General features: G+C 35.7%; 1 protein-coding gene across 1 annotated transcript in view; it reads right to left on the bottom strand.

Annotated features, from left to right (window-relative positions):
* The window catches only part of LOC131041780 (AP-4 complex subunit epsilon), a 151,923-nt gene that overhangs the window by 65,640 nt on the left and 68,170 nt on the right, over positions 1–18,113 (bottom strand). The window contains exons 5-6 of the mRNA XM_057974988.2: positions 8,650–8,847; positions 8,402–8,533 (exon numbers count right to left, since the gene is read on the bottom strand). Coding sequence (XP_057830971.2) covers positions 8,402–8,533; positions 8,650–8,847 — 330 coding nt within the window. The remainder of the gene's footprint in view (positions 1–8,401; positions 8,534–8,649; positions 8,848–18,113) is intronic.

Below are 18,113 nucleotides of genomic sequence, written 5' to 3'. Positions count from 1 at the left end.
AATTGTTCAAAAAATCAATGATAAGGGTCACGCAATTTCAAAACACAAAACCCTGCAAAAAATCTAAAAAACAAGGTGACACGATGTTGCACAAAAAGAAATCACCGATGTGATTTTTAGTCAAAGAAAACCCATGATTCCTTGATCAGAGGCGACCTTCAGCAAAAACACCTTCGCTTTTGAGCAGATAACCCCCACACATTTTTTATTTTTTAAATTGTTCAAAAAACATAAAAAAAAATTCCCAAAAACTTAAGGCAATGAATCCACAGATTTTATCTTATATAAAATCAGCCAAAAAACCCCTCGATTTTTGTTTTAAGGGAGATGAAAGCTCCTTAAATAAGCAATTACAGAAGATCTTTCCATAATGGAAACAATCGAGTACTAAAGACAAAATAGAGAGATTCTAAATACTAACTTACTGAATAGAAGGTTAGTAAAAACTAACTAAATGACTTAAATAACCATTATAGCTAAATATTACAATATTACTATAATATGGAAGGGCTACCAAACTCTGGGTTGAAAAATTGAATCTCAATAGTCTTCTTTATATTGAAGAAGCCATGAGGTTATATGTGCACGTTTAAAATAAGAAAAAGATGATTGAAGTTGAATTACAAGTTTCAAAAAAGAAGGATGCATTTCAACTAATAATTAGGGATGTAAAAGAAATGACAAAAATAGATGTAAACATTTTAATTGCAGAACAAGTATTCAATAATAGCGATGAAAATAATACTTTGAAATGGTTCAAGGACATTGATTGGAAACTCATGGTTTTAAAGCAATCCTTAGCTTAAGTCAAGAGATTGGCCAAGTTATATGACTCTATTTTGATTGATATTCAAGTCAATCGTTTGGCTTTAGATGTTGCTTTCTTGAAAAAGATGATACCAACTTGTTAGATGTTGTTGTAAAGAAAAATTTAAAAGACATGATTTCAAATGAACTATGTAAGAAAAATATAATTGGCAGTAACACAATGGAAAAACTAAGTAATATGTCACCAGCCTTGATCACTTTCTGAAAAGAGGTTTCCAATTACCATAGAAGAATCAAACAAATTAACGAGGTCTTGTTGACATGGAAGATTTGTCTTAGTAGCATGTCAGTCCAAAATAAAAAACAATAGCTCCTACCATCACAAATTTTGGATATTATAAAGCTAGGATTGTTGCTACACAATCAGAAGTTCCAGCAGGTGGCTCGGTTAGCAGTCCAAGCCAACGAAAGGATAAAGATGTCTCTCAATGACATTTTATAGTACTTTATCTTTACATTTGTAAAGTGACTTTGGATAAGTTAGTTTGTAATAAATAAAAAGTTAATATTATAAGAAAAAGAATAAAGTATATTTTTTATTTTTCTTTCTCAAAGACTTATGCATAAAGGAGGAGTTACATACGTAATGTTATAGAAAGAAAATCGAGTGTAAAGAATCCTTTATCTTTGAGGGTAAAGAACCCTTTTCCAGTGTAAAGAACCCTTTTCCATTTTTCTTCCATTGAGGAGTATTTTTCACAGGCATTATACAGAAATCCTCTGAGGAGACTTTTTGCTCTCACATTTTGGAATGATAAGAATACAGATAAACTTCAGGTCATTGATTCTAAAATGCTGTGCATTTTTCTCATGTTAAATTGCAGCAACATATTAGGAATTTCTTTATAGTCCTATTGATTCTACTTCTCTCTTTGCATGTTGGAATTTGAACAGACATGTTTAGATCTTGGGCTTAATCTTCTATTTAGATATTCTTTTTCTTATGTTTAAGCAGTACCTAATATAAAATATTTTAATATATATTTTAAGTATTTTCTTATTCTAAATGCATCGAGTGCAAAACATTGTGCTCATACTTGAATAGTTGGAGTTTTTCTTTCCTTCTAGTTTTAGTCCATGTACCTTTCCTTCTTTCCCGTTATAAGCATACTCCCAGACCCAAACACGGCATAAGAGGGAACTGCCTCTCTCAAACATGGAGGAAGATTGTTAATCCAATAACAATCTAACTCTTGCAAACATTGCCACTGTCCAATGGGCAAATCATGCACTTTTGGAGCAAATGCAGTGGCACAAATCTATTTACCAACAATAGGTAAGGATTTACAACCACAAAAACTATGTCTACCCACATAAAAGTAGACTATTTATTTGGGAGTTAAATACAGAACAACATATCATTTCAGATGCATTTATCATGAGATTTGGTGTTACCATTTTCTAGCTATTTTGTGATTTCCCGATCTGCATTCTTCTCTTGATTTAATGACAATTCTCAACATTATTTCTGAAATTGACTTCAAGACAGGTATCATTATGTTCTCATAGATATTGGAGGCAGTCAATGACAAGTCCAAAAGTGCTCCAAACACGACTGCTGCACTGAGACTGTCACAATGTCCAAAAGTGCTCCAAACACCAATATGAGTTTATGTATGTACATGTATATGTGTGTATATGTATTTATATGTTTGTGTGTGCGCACATGTGTGTGTATAGTTACAAAACTATAATTAAAGAGGTTGTGGAGAAACAAAAATGAAGGACACTTGATAAAAGTGTGATCCACACTCAAATGTGTTTCACCAAGTAAGTCGGGCCCATTACCCAGCAGATGTGGTGAGGGTGTGATCTAACATTAAATTGAGGCGCATTCATAAGAAGCTTCACCACCATATAAAAGAAAAAGTGGCCTAAGTTTAATCCCCTTCACCAACACAAAGACCATAATCCTATCCAAAATCTGTTAAGCCAATAAAATGTATCTTATGAGAATATTAATAATTTTTATTACATGACTATTATAATATTATTGCCTTTGCCAAAGGTCACCTTGCTGATGGGATTTAGCTATTATAAGGTGATTAAGGCTATTGCTAAATGGAACCCACCTCAGAAGAGAAGAGTCGTGATAAAATTTGATGGTGGTGGTGCTTTGTAGAGGATAGGAACAACAACCAACAGTACAGTTGTCATGCCCCTGAATTAGCAGTCATAATCAGCAAACCAACCCAGGTCATGAAATTGTCTTACAACCTAAGACATCACAATTTTATGGGATCGAATCCTATCGCTCAATCGTACTAACCCATATCGGTTTTGCTTAACAATCAAGGGAGTAACGAATCTGTTGATTAGTGAATCGGTTTAATAAGTCTTCTCAGATTAGTGAATCGGTTGATTACTGAATCAGTTTAATAAAGACTGAACGTGGATTATGAAAGGGCAGCAGTTAACCACAGAAAGGTGTCTTTTCACAAATGACACATAACCTTGGGAAAGAACACGACCTCTCAGCATCGGAGGAAGGATATAAGATCGTCCAAGGGAAGACATTGAAAGCTTCTGATTCATGATAGTCATTAATTATTTCTCTCAGCAGTCTGACTTATTACTACAGTTGGTATGAATTCCTGTGCATACCATAAAGTGCTGTTTCTATATACATTATTGCTGCATATTTCATGATTTATGATGTAATGCTTTATAATTGCTTTTTCATATATAGATCAGTAAATAGGAATCTGGTTAATTATATTCTAGAGTTGGTTTATTATATGTCAAATATATTCCTGCATATGTTCTCAATGTCTACCAGTATATTTGTGTATATTCTGAATATTTCCAGCCATGATAGAGGATTATAAGTAGGGGAAGGGTGTTGGGGTTGCCTTCTAGGTATGCCAGCTCATGGTATAAGACCGGGGAGTACCATGAGGCCAAAGGGGTACATAGGGTACTGCATTTGGGCCTATGAAGGATAGACTTTCAGGGCACCCTATTGTGATGGCCCTCATGCTCTCCATCATGGTGAATGGATGCATTAATCATGAGACTGAGGATAGAGGTGACAAGATTAAGGGGAACGGTTATAGGATACCTCACTAGGTATTCCACCTCGCATGGATGGCATGGGCCACATGAGGGCCAAGGGGAAGATAAGGTCCACCCTTGGGCCTAGGGTAGAGGGTCTCTAGGGCACCCAATCTAGTCACCCTATTCTATGCCCTTCTATGATTGAACTCTCTAAAGCATAATTTAATCTTGTAAGGATTATGCTTTATATATGTATGATTGGTGTTTCCCAATTAATAGATCTATTCAATAAATTATGATTATATATATTTTCCAACTTACTTGCAGTGTTTCAATCAAAGTGACAAGTATCTCTAACCCCTATCCCACTTCAATTAAGGCAAAATTTGGGTATTCATAATTTGGCGACATTACAAGTGGTATCTCGCATTAAGAAAGTGTTGAGACAACATGTTATCCCCTATGCAGAGTTGCCATCACTTGATGACGAAGGCAAATTGATCTTGGAACCAGAGACTATCCTTAATGTACAAGAAAAAAAGACTAAGAAACAAAACTATTGAGGAGTACCTTGTCAAGTGAAAGGGCCTACCTACCGAAGATGCAACTTGGGAGGACGCTGAGATATTTGAAATTTTGATCATCCAAATCTAAAGTTGCTTGAGGACAAGCAAATTTGGGAAGGAAGGACTGCCATGCCCCCGAATTAGCAGTCATTATCAACGAACCAACCCAGGCCATGAAATTGTCTTACAAAGTAAGACATCACAATTTCATGGGATCGAATCCTATGGCTCAATCCTCCTAACCCATATCAGGTTTGCTTAACAATCAAGGGTGTAACGAATCTGTTGATTAGTGAATTGGTTTAATAAAGACTGAAAGTGGATTATGAAAGAGCAGCAGTTAGCCACAGAAAGGTGTCTTTTCACAAATGACACATAACCTTGGGAAAGAACACGACATCTCAGCATCGGAGGAAGGATATAAGAAATCATTCCATCACCCAAGGGAAGACATCGAAGGCTTCTCACTTATGATAATCATTAATTATTTCTCTCAGCAGTCTGACTTATCACTACAGTTGGTATGAATTCCTGTGCATACCATAAACTGCTGTTTCTGTATACATTATTGCAGCATATTACATGATTTATAATGTAATGCTTTATGATTGCTTATTCATATATAAATCAGTAAATAGGAATCTAGTTAAATATATTCCTGCATATGTTCTCAATGTCTACCAGTGTATTTGCGTATATTCTGATTATTTCCAGCCATGATAGAGGAAGAGAGGATAACAAGTAGGAGAATGGTATTGGGGTTACCTCCTAGGCACACCACCTCATGGTATAAGGCTGGGGAGTCCCATGAGGCTAAAGGGATACACAGGGTATTACCTTTGGGCCTATTAACAATAGACATTCAGTGCACCCTATTGTGATGGCCCTCATGCTCTCTATCATGATGAATGGATGCATTAATCATGAGACTTAGGATAGAGCTGACATGATTAAGGAGAACGGTTATAGGATACCTCACTAGGTATTCCGCCTCATATGGATGCCACGGGCCACATGAGGCCAAGGGGGATATAAGGTACGCCCTTAGGCCTAGGGTAGAGAGTCTCTAGGGCACCCAATCTAGTCACCCTATTCTATGCACTTCTATGATTGAACTCTCTCAAGCATAATTTAATCTTGTAATTAGGAGTAGGACTATGCTTTATATATGTATGATTGGTGTTTCCGGATTAATAGATCTACTCAATGAACTATGATTATGTATATTTTCTAACTTACTTGCAGCACTTCAATTAAAGTAACAGGTATCTCTAACCCCTATCCGACTTCAATTAGGGTAAAATTTGGGTATTTATAATTGGGGGAAATTACAACAGTACAAGTGAAAACCCAGATGCAGGGCCTCCTTTCGGAAGAATCCCGTAATTGGTAAGAACTCAAAAGGAAAGAACTCGCACTGGTCATGGGAACTATCCTACCAGTGGACGTCCTAATCGAAAAGTAAATGGTATAATCAAAATATAGTGGTGTTGGAAATGTCATTTTTGAAAAGACCCTTCAACCACATATGGCTCGCAAATAAGTGGCCAATCTTCTAGCTAACGAAGGGGTGAAATTAGATGTCAATCAAGGTAATTGTTTAAAAACATTAGCAAAAGCTCCCCCTGAATGCTTTGTTGTTTTCCACAGTTAACAATGACTATAGGCAATCAATCAAAGGTATATAATACTTAATTAATCAAAGGTAGATCACTAGAAGGAACAAGTATGAATGCTGCTCACTTGCTTAATATGGAAAAGAATTGGAGAGGAAATTTGGTTTCATGCAATCTAAATTGGGAGTATTAATGGATGACAAGGAGGTTCAAGTCCTGGTGTGGAAAGCTTCATTTCGAATGCTTTTTTAATATCCGTATTTGCAAAGTTTCTTATTTGAATTAATCTAATGTCTCCTGATTTGGAAACCTCCATCACCAAGTTAGAATGGTAAAGCAAGAAGCTTATCTGTGGATGAGGTTGGTGGTTCCAGTTTGAACCAATATCTGCAGGAATGGTAAGCATTTGCTGCCCTTTGTTTCTTTTTTATAAGATTTAGTGTGACAATCTATTATTTGCATGATATCTCTTCTTGCCATTATGGTATTGAAGATGAGCAGATCAAGACTCAGCCCTACGTTTGACTTGTTTGTATCCTGTGCAGGTTAATCTTGTTTCCATGTGATTTTGAATCCATGTCATATCCAGTAAAACTGCAAATGATCCAGTTATTCACTCAAATGGGGATAACGTAGAGGAAAGGCACAGACCAAAGAAAATAGGGTTTAAAAGGAAACCACCTCAAGGGGTTTTGAAGGGTGCATGTAATTTGATTACATAAAAGCTAATTTGCTCATATGCTGTAAACAAGTATAAAAGATTAGAATTGAAATTTTATTGATGTGAATAATCAACCTGAAGCACCCAATGAGACTGAAATTAGAAAACAAATATTCAACATAAGGTACACATCACAAAGCAGAGTAAGAAAGAATGAGATTTCACTAAAGTGCATTGTTGCAGAAAGCTACATATAATCTTGGTGGCTTAGCCTTAGTATCCAATATTTACATAAATGATGTTTATGTGAAGCATAAGTTATGGCATTCATTGTTTACAATAAATAAAAAACAATGCTTAGAGGTGGACAGAGTTGACTTTGTTTAGGAATGAAGGACAAATAGGAAACAATGTTATTGTTGATTTTTTAAAGGGCGTTAAAGACTTTCTCAAAGAAAGAACATATAGTTGAACGTAAAACCATAGTAGCATTCCATTTACAAGGAATTGACATGGCATTGCAAAATTGTGAGTGGAATTGAATTACCCAGGTTTAAATCAGAATAAAATCCATCAAAAACTAATGTAAATAGAAAAGTGATATAATAATCATAAAAATAGAGAAAAAAATTATTTCAAATTAAAATAAACATGATAAATTAAAAAAATATAATGACTAAAAAAGAATGAATAGGATTTTCTTTAGATAATTATTTAACATTTGTCTCAAAGGGTTTATGTAAAAATATACAGTTGGTCATCAAATAGTTGGCAAGTGCTACTGTCATCAAGAACAGCCTACTACTTTAGAGGAAACCCAATATTTTATACCTAACCCTCATTAGGATAGAATTTAAAGATGTTTAAATTTTAACTCAATGATTAATATATTCAAAGTTGAACGTGAAAAGTTAGAATGCCTAGCCTTAACCCTAAAAACTAAAAACTTCAGAACTTCTCATGCTTTTGTTTTCTTCTCCTGAGTGTGAAACTGAGGCAATAAAAGGAAGGTATATAGAAGAAAAGGAAAGAGAAAAAAAATCAAAATCACTTTTTGAAAAACAAGGAAAAACTCAGGAAATGGCATGGCATATGAGATGGGTAGTAATTACTTTGGGGTCAATCATCAGTTTTTTGGAGTTCAACGCTACTATGGTATATACATTAACAAACTGAGAAAGATCTTGAGACCAATAAAATTTATTATTTTCCAGCCCACGAAAATTAATCTGAGTCTGTTAAACAGTTCCTAGTTTGAAAATATAGAGAACACTTCAGGATTTTAAGTTTTTAAATAAACCGTACCATATTCATGTGGATGTTTCCCCAATGTGACTTCTAAAACTACCCTAATAGCTGCTAAGCATGTCATGTCCGCAATATTATCCATAAGCGATGAAGTACTAAAAGCAATATTTTAGAGATTAAATTATATAATGAAAGGAGTGGTTGAGAAATTATAACTAAATTTACTCTCATTGTATAGGGTGCTGTAGCTAAGGATGTGAAGGTAGGCGCTTATAGAGAGTATTCAAATGCTGTGTTGTTTGTTTGTACCCACCATATCAAATTCCAGATCTATTAGTAACTAATAGTACATTTACTTTATATGCAAGTATAAAGATAACAACATTCCCATGTACAAAGTTTCTATGTGATATAATACAGGTACATTGGAGCTTTATACTATTTTATTAATAAGAAGATTGCAGTGGATTTAAACACAAACATACAGCAGAGGATCTCAGTTGACTATCGGCATCTTCATCATCCTCCCCGGATCCTTCAGCAATGATTCGCATCAAATTATGTGCCACTTTAATGTTTACCAGATCTCCCGCATGCTCAAAAACTTTGTTCATAGTCTGCTCATACATCCAAGACAGGGAATTGGTATTTTAGAAGATATTTCATCCACCCATAAGAATAGAGTAACACTTGAGGATATTGAACATAATTTGGGAAGGCAAAATTATAATACCTGAATGAACCAATGGTTGCTTGGAGCAAAGCGCTCAGCTAATTCTATACATCGAGATGCTATTTCTGTCTTATAGTGTGTGTCATTGATGCTTATCATATAGCTGATCATGCGATCTACAATGACTTCGACATTGCTGGATTTTGTCATCTTATAAAGTAAATCCAATGTCTTCCGCTTTAGTGTATCATCAGGATCCTGCAAATGACATACATATTTAATACATTAACATTCATTAATATTTCCTGGGAATGGTAACTTTATACTAGTGACATTCATAAATGTAATCATAGAATGATAACTTTATGCCATTAAAATAACATAAGAATGGTTATCTTATGCCATTATCATCTATTCTGTGGTCATAATTTGAGCTTTGCAATGAATTTCCCATGTTACAAGTAATTAAGTATTAATCATGGCAGATCATTTCACGCATATAATTGCTAGAACAAGGGCTTAAGATGAGACAATATCAAAATTTACAAAGTCATTGATATCAGACAGTGGCAATGGATAGCATTTTCATACAGCCTAACAGAGGCAAATCATACAATCCCAACTTTACTCATATACTTACCTGAACCGAGTCATTTTACAGTACAAAATAACTTGTTTCATAACAAGGAGTGCAACTTTAGAAAAGCATCTTAACCATTAGTTGATGACAAAATAAAAATAAATGCCACACTATAAATAACTCATTTCAATCATAATAGGACCTCAGACAGGAACAATGACATCTATAAAATCTGATTCTAAAGTTAAGATGTACGAGGCCTCAAATGGTAATGATAACCTATCATGCATATCCACCTTGTTTTAGCAAGATCTCTAGTCCTCATATATATCATGACAAGCTTTCAGGCAACTCATGAATCATATTACACAAAATAAATAATAACCCTTTAAGCAGATGGAGGATAGATAAGATGAGATGAAATAAAGAAAAGAATAATATTAAAAAGTGCATTGATGGGACTACCATAGCAAGCAGAAGTGCTGAAAGGAAATCTAACAACCAAGAGACTATCTAGATTCTAAACCTAAAGAATATAAGATCCTAACTAGAGTGATGGAACATTATAAATGTAAACTCTAGAAGGCACATCAAAACAATCAAAGAAAAGGGATGGGAATGTACAAGAAGATGAGCTCTAATTTGTACCAGAATCCAGAGAGCTGAAGAAAGGTTGGTATCCAGATCAATCACAATAAATGGCCCAAGAAAGGATGCGATGTGTCCATTTGAGAATGCTCTAGGCTAATAGTGGAAGACCATCTTGAGCCTCTGTACAATCAATAATATCTAGCTCAGATAACACTGTAAGCAGCACACCTGAAAATAAAGTGTCTACATCTCCATTTCTTGGAAAGAACATTAGGTCCTATTGCCTTGTGAAATATGGTTGTTTCTCTATCTCAATAGCTGCCATATTTCCAGGAGAAATTTTAATAAATCTTACTTTAAAATCTGATCTCCATTATTTCCCCTCCCTATCAGAACTGGGCTTACGGCAACGATCTCACATCATCAACAAAAATACAAAGATATATCTATCATCTATGTATTGCCTTTACAATTCAGAGTTCTTGACATTCACACAGAATAAATCAAATAAGAAAAGGGTTTATGCATAATCTCGAAATATCATCAACAAAAAGTTCACCCAACCAACTAGCATGGATTGGGTCTTGGTTCACCTCAAAACAACACTAATTGAAAAATGAGGTGAGACTCTTTTGAGTATCTGTACAATCAATAATACATCCCTTGAATCTTATAGTAGACAGACACTTGAAATTATCCCAATGGCTGCCACAATTCTAGGGAATTTTTTAAGAAGAAGACTTACTTGAAAACTTTCAACATGTGTCTTGCCCAGCAAAACTAGAAAAAAGGCAAGGATCTCACCTTGTCAACAAATGAACAATAACATATTCATTCATTGCTTCCAGAAAAGTTTCTCAACATTCACCCCTAACCAATGAACTCAGATAAATAAGGGTTTATGCATAATTTTGAAACTTCATCATCAAAGGAAATTGGATTTAAACTCCAAGCACCTAGCAAAGAAAATGTATTGGCTCTCCAGCAAAAAACACTGATTTACAAATACAGAAAAGAGTCTTTTAGGGTTAACCCACAAAATAAGGACAAAATTCAACTCTCAAACAGTTTCATGCAACCCTCAAAAAAATCATAATCAAAGGGAAAAGACAAATATCCTTTCGTCTGAAGGATAATGGTTATTTGTCTATCTCAATAGCTGCAAAAATTCTCATGAAATTTTAAGTTGGGCAACTATAATCAAAAAACATGACCCATTTTTTTTGGCTTCAACTTAACAAGTAAAAAACCGATTCCAGATTTGTCTCAATGAAATTTTGGAAAATTCACACGTGCAAAGTTGAATCTTGGTGACTTGACTCAATGCAATTTGTATTAAAGTGTGCGTTTTCCACTTTCATTCTTGAGCTCAAACAAGCGTGATCTGCCTCCATTCCTTGCAACTCATAATGTTCTTTGATGATTTGATATTGAAAAATGCCCCCTTAGTTCTCCTAGCAAATGGCCAAAACATCATTTAAGAAAAACAAACATATTATTCACATATAGCATATAAAATTTAAATAATCACATATATTTATATCCTTACTCCACCATTACAAAATAACTTACAAAGACTTCAAATTTACAAGTGCCCCACTCTCCTTACATCAACAATAAATGCATAACTTCAAAAAAAACTCAACACCATTTTACCATATACTGCCTTACAATATTGGCATCTTATTTCACCATGCACATTACCAAATTCAATATTAACTTACCAAAGAGTAAGTATGCATGGAATTAACAAACAATTTGATATGACTAAACTACATGATTTATCGAACATATCAAAATTGGATACCAATTCAATCTCCATTAGTTAGAAGATTTCCACGAGTCATTTACCATGTCCAAACTGCGAAAGTGTTCAAATCTCTCCCATCAACCATCATACCTACGAAATTACAACATTATCCATATTTGAACAGCAATGATGACAGATTGATTCTAGAAATTACAAGTGCCCCACTCTCCCATCAACCATCATGGCTAATGATGCACATGTATCACACTGTTACATGTGCATCATTAGCCACTATATTTATTAAGTTTCTAATAAATGGTGCTTTCCATCAATAGTACCAAAGTCAGCGTTTAGTTCAATTTCATTTGAACCACAAGTTTAAAAAATTAAAAATACTAAGAACGAAAATTTAGATTACCTTCAACAACTCCAAGTTGGAAGTCCTAAAGATGGCTTGTAACATAAAATACTCTGTCACAAACGTTTGAATGACCTCAACCTCCATGTGGAGTTCTTTGGCCCACTTGTTCTTTGTGACAATCTTTTGCAACATCAAGTTGAGATGGTGTTAAAAAAAATATGCCATATGCAAATAAAAATTAGGTATATATATATATGCAAAAATGGTGCATTTGAAGGATTGATAGAGAAGAGTGTGAATGTAAAAAGCGGAATAATGCGAACACTTGAGTGCAGAAAGAGGGCAATAGCGAATTCATAATCGATGTATCTTCCACTGTGAACAAGGATGTGATTGAATTAGCAGAAACTGGAGAAATAGGCCAATTTATGGGAGAAAAACTTTCAAGCAAAGCAATCAGCGATTGGGTGGAGGCACACTAGAAGAAAGACTGTTATAATTTCCTTCCCATGGATTTTTTGTGGCTATGTTTTGATCCAAGGAAGAAAGTGATACCATCCTTTCAGGTAGACAATAAAAATACGCCTGCCAACCTATATTTGCAGAAATGGAAATCAAATTTCAATCGTAGGGATACATCTACAATGGATGGGCCGATGTGGCTTTGCCTATACAACCTACCCTTTGAATATTGGTCCCAGGTATGTCTATCCCAAATAGGAGATAATATGGGAAATACTCTAGAGGTCGATTTGTGTGACAAGTAAAAAACCTAATATATACTCGAATAAATTTGACAGCAATTAAAGAGATTCCTACCACCATCAAATTACTCACAATTGATAGATATAGAACATCCAAAGTTTTACCATCTTAGATGCAAAGTCAAAAACATTTTGAGACCTCATGTCATCACCCGTCCTCAGATCCTAAAAAACAATGGGTTACAAAAGTCACCAACAATCATGAATAACAACCAATCCAGAATGTAACCAAAGAGCAAAACACCACAAAATCCACCAACGATTTTTCCCCTCCACAAATGGCAATTGCTTCTATAGTTGAGAAATGGGAAACCATCTAACATTGTATTGATAATGACCCAAATTCAAAAGAGGATAAAATGGCTGACATGATTGATATTGTGAACCTCAAGTGAATTAGCCAATCTGCATCTAAACTTCACATTAGTGTCAACCTAGCTAATCCAAAGCGTGGTAGGAAAACCAGTAAAAGAAAAGAGAGGAACATGCACTCAAAGGTGATCAAACTTCCATCAAAATATCTTTTGAGATACAAGAGAGGAGACCCCACCCTTGGAAAACAATGAAGATCCTTACATTGAATGTTAGGGGGCCATGTGCCCCTAATAGGCGGTGCACGACCAAGCACCAAATTAAAAACTCTTTGGTTGCTATAGCATTGATATAGGAGACAAAACTAAACTTGAAGGAAGCCCATATCTTCATAAAGAAATATAAAGGATGAGGTGGATGGTTTATTGAGGCCAACAGCACCTTTGATGGACTCAGCCATCTATGGAAACCTCGGTGCATCACTCTCTCCTCTAACCAACTCATCCAAATGGCAAATGGTTAAGGTATGCAATTTGAACTCTGACCTAAATTTGTTTCTATTCAATGTTTATGAACCCTTTAAACTGAAGATAAAAAGGGGTTTAGAATGAAATCAAAGATGAACTCCAAAACCTCGAAGGGGAGATGATCATTATAGGTGGAGACTTCAATGTGATAGTAGACCAACCAAAACTTGACAAAATATCTCAGACAAAAATTGATTTCTCTGACTTTGTTCAAGGATCTAATTAAAATGGCATCGCTCCATATAATAGCGACTTCACATGGAGCACTAGAAGATCAAGTTTCACAAATATTATAGACGGACTTGATCAATTTATGATTTCAAACAACTAGTTCAATTCTTCAACGATCTTGAAGTCCCACATTCTACCTATATTGGGATCAAATCACACTCTAATTACTCTTGACTTAACTGAGGATCGGCCCCTCCAAAACGACGATTTCACTTCAAACCAATGTGATTTAGGTGCCCACAAATCAAAGATCTAATTCAATTATGGTAGAATTAAGATTGAAAGTATGGAATATAGAACCATTCAAAAATATTCTCAAGGAAAAGGAGAGGATAGAAGAAGAATTAAGATGCTTGAATGAAGAAGTGATTGCAAATGGAATATTTCAAAAAGATTATATCAAGGAAAAGGAATTGATGCATGAACATAGTGAAATTTTGGCCAAAGAGGAGATATATTAGAAGAAATGTTACAAGTACAGTTGTCGTTGCACCAAAACATCGACATGTTAATGCCCGATACAACCACTAGACTTATAGAATCCCAAGGGTGGTTAAGCCATGTCACAAACCCGAGCACTGCGTTGCACAGCACAAGGAGATCAAGGGCACAAACTTTGCAACAATCCCCCCCAGCACAAGCAAGGGGGTTTGAACCTATGACCCAGCATCTGATACCACTTGTTAGAAGTACAATTGTCGTTGCACCACAAGATTGACCTGTTAATGCCCCATACAACCACTATACTTATAGAATCCACAGGAGGCAGTTAAATCATGTCACAAACCCAAGCACTGTGTTGCACGGCACAAGGAGACCAAGGGTGCACACCTTGCAACAAGCAAAACCCAGAGAGACCCAATTGGTTGAAGGGAACATGAACACCGAATTCTTCCACAACACAACAAAACTCAAACATGCCATCAATCAAATACAGAAAATCAAAGCAGATGACAAGCAGCTTCTATCCTCCCCTTCAAACATCTAGAATGAGGCTACCAATCATTTTCATGACCAATGGGTTGTGAAAATAGCTCATATCCCATCCTTGGGAGGTACCTTGAATGCATCCTGTTAATCATCAATCAAGAAGAAAATCAAAGTCTCATTGCACCTATCACTATGAAAGAGGTGCAGGTGGTTGTCTTCCAGCTCAATCAAAACAAAGCCCCAAGGCCAAATGGCTTCCCTATCTATTTTTACCAATATTGTTGGGAACTTCTAGGGGTCAAAATTCGGAAAGTTGATGATGAATCAAGGAAATCTGGCAAAATCCTCTAGGACTTCAGTAATACCAATGTTGCACTCAACCCCAAGAAGCAAGCATGTTCTTTCGTAGACTACCAACCAGTCCCCTTGTGCTATTCACTTCATAAAGAAAAATCAAAAAGGTATCATTCTCAAATTATGTATAAGCAAAAATTAAGATCAAGTTAGTTAGAGATTCTCGGTAAAAGTCATGTAATTTTTTTGTTTTTTCTTAGAACGAATAGACTAGGTTTTCTCTTGCATCTCCTCTCCTTGCTATTGAGTCATTATGAATGGAATTCTCTATGGTGTTTCAATGCTGCAGGAGGGTTAAGGCAAGAGGATCCCTTTTCCTCCTTCCTCTTCATTATAATAGCTGAAACAACGAGCAAGAAAATTGCAATTAAAGTTGAACGATCGATGTGGAGGGGAATCTCCATTGCAAGAAACATCCCAGCCATCTCACACCAAATGTTTGCAAACGACACGCTACCCTACAAGAGTGAAACTTTAGAAGAAGCTAACGTGATAAAAATTACATTGGAGAATTACATAAGACATTCAGGCCAAATTGTCATAGGGATAAGTCAAAAATCTACTTTTTAACACCAAAAGATTTGTGCAAAGGCATATTGTTACAATACATGGATATAGCATTGAATCATTACCCCATACTTAGGAATACCACTATTTCAAGGGGCAATGAGAAATTCTCTATGGGTAGACATAGTAGCCAAAAGCAAGAATAAAGTAGAATCATGGAAAGATCGTTGGCTAACGTTGTCTAGGAGATTAATGATGATCAAGGTCGTTCTTGTTGCAATCCCAATATACCTCTTATCTTATTTGGAGCTCACCAACAAGGCTAAGAAAGACTAAACAGAAATAAACTAATGATTTCTATGGCAACCATCCAAAGAAGCCAAGTGAATTCTCCTCATTTCTTGGGACGGAGTTAAGAAAAGGAAAATCTTTAGGGTGCTTGCATTAGAGATATTCAACTTCAAAATCGAGATTTAAGAGCAAAGCTTACTTGGAAAATGTTTGAGAAGTTGGATGCATTGTGGGCCAAAATACTACAAAACAAATATCTCAATGATGGTGATCCAAAGCGAATAATAACCATAGCCAACCCACCGTGAGGATCACACCTACGGAATTTCATGATGAAATGTAGCCAAATAATCATAAAGCATTTGTCCTAGAAATTGAACAATGGTAAATCAGCATCATTTGGAATGATTCATGGAATGGCATGGAATGGTTATCACCCTCTTGGAGACATTCCTGAACTCTTGTAATGTGAGGAAATATTGATTGAGAAATATGGAGATAAAGGGACTATATCATGGCTCAAAATAGCATCAATGGGACAGCATTCTATTAGAAAGATTTTGATTGCTTACCAATGGCTTCTAAGAATGCTCCATCCTTGGAGCTCCCCAAACGGAACCTATTCTTATAAAACAAGAGCAATGAAATTACTTGCTGCGGATATAATTTCGGAAAATACTTTGTGAAGATTGGATATGAAGTGCAAATGGAAAAACATCAACAAAACCAATGGCCAGCAACTTATGTTGGGGATCTGATGTTCTCCAGAAGGCTAGCGTCTTCGCATGGACTAGACTAAACAATAGAATACTCGCTGGCAACAAATTGATTAAACTAGGTTTCTCTATGCCCTTTCATTGTCCTCTTCCCACAAAAATTATGAATTTCTTTCAATGTTGGTCAAGGTTGTACAAGGGTTCTCTTCACGCCAGTCTATAGGTAATAAGCCCCACCATGATCATATGGCATCTTTGGCAAGAACGCATTGCCAAGTTTCAAAGACACCGCATCACCAATGGAGATAGTAATAAGCAAAATAGAGGTGGGGATAAGTGAGCTCCTCAATATCAAAACTAGAACAAATAAAAATGGATTTTCATTGCATGGGATGATAAGATAAGCAAATGGTAGACTATACTAAAAATCCCCTCCCTTCCCTGTATCTCTCAAGCCACAGTGAATTGGCAAGCCAATGCCAAATGGCCTAACCCCCCAACAGAAGACTCAAACTGTATTTTGAATGGGCCCCATTGAAGAATATTGAGGCTGCTAGTGTGAGCTTCATAATTAGAAACAAACGTAAAGATCTATGTTGAGTTGCGTTTGTCTAGTTACCTAATGGATCTAACAATGACAAAAAAATTATCTCTTCTAGCTGGTCTCAATGAATGTGTCAAGGAGAAACTCATCCCAACCAACATCGAAGGAGACTCATTGACGAGAATCCATGCTATCCGTATGCAAAAATTGGGAAATCATGAAGTGCATCAAACAAATTCATGTACCTTGACCAACTGGATAAATATTCTCTCAAGAACATCTACCAAGACACTAGTAGGGCGACAGACCTATCATCTAATAAAGGGGTAGAGCAAGAAGTAGAAGATAAAATCTCACATATCAATGATGGTTTGGTCTACACGAAACCTTCTCCAATGACACAGCTCTTGCAAAGGATAGCAATCACATGTGAACTATGCAAACAAGATACGATCCTAGATTACTTCGAAACAAATGTTAAGACTTGAACTCGAGCATGACCAAAGTTGGTAGAAAAGGCAACCAACAACAGAAAAATGCAAGTTTCGGCTCAAAAATGGCAGAATGATTAAAATTCCCTAACTAATGTAATTGTGCACAAAGGAGTCTGGAAGAGCAGCTATGCAAGGTGTTCAAAATAGAATCTAAGATAGTGGAAGGTGCAATCCGAGCAATCATCGAGGGGAAAAAAATTGTCACACGTCCATGTACAAGATGCTACTCTAATGCAACTTTTCCATTACAACATCAGAACTCTTAGGATTTTGATTGGGAAGCAAATGCAACAAACTAATTTATTGTTCCAAAGTATCAAATAGAAGCTATAAATGCCAAGTCCACTCCGAGCAAATTTTTGAAGGGCTGGTTGGTGATGCTATCTGCATTGCTACAATAAGGAAGAATGAAGCTGTGAAGCAAGCAATCACACTCATGCGGGACCATCTAAGAAGGAACAATTTGGAGACTTATGCCTTCTTCATGGCACATCATTAAAACCTCTTTACTCCTGCACAAACAGAATGTCTACAAGAGATAAGCGAGTGATTACACATTCTATTCCATTGCC

Source organism: Cryptomeria japonica, chromosome 10 (genome assembly GCF_030272615.1).
Source record: "Cryptomeria japonica chromosome 10, Sugi_1.0, whole genome shotgun sequence".
In the NCBI taxonomy this organism is placed as follows: domain Eukaryota; kingdom Viridiplantae; phylum Streptophyta; class Pinopsida; order Cupressales; family Cupressaceae; genus Cryptomeria; species Cryptomeria japonica.
This window is presented reverse-complemented; position numbering and strand designations above follow the sequence as displayed.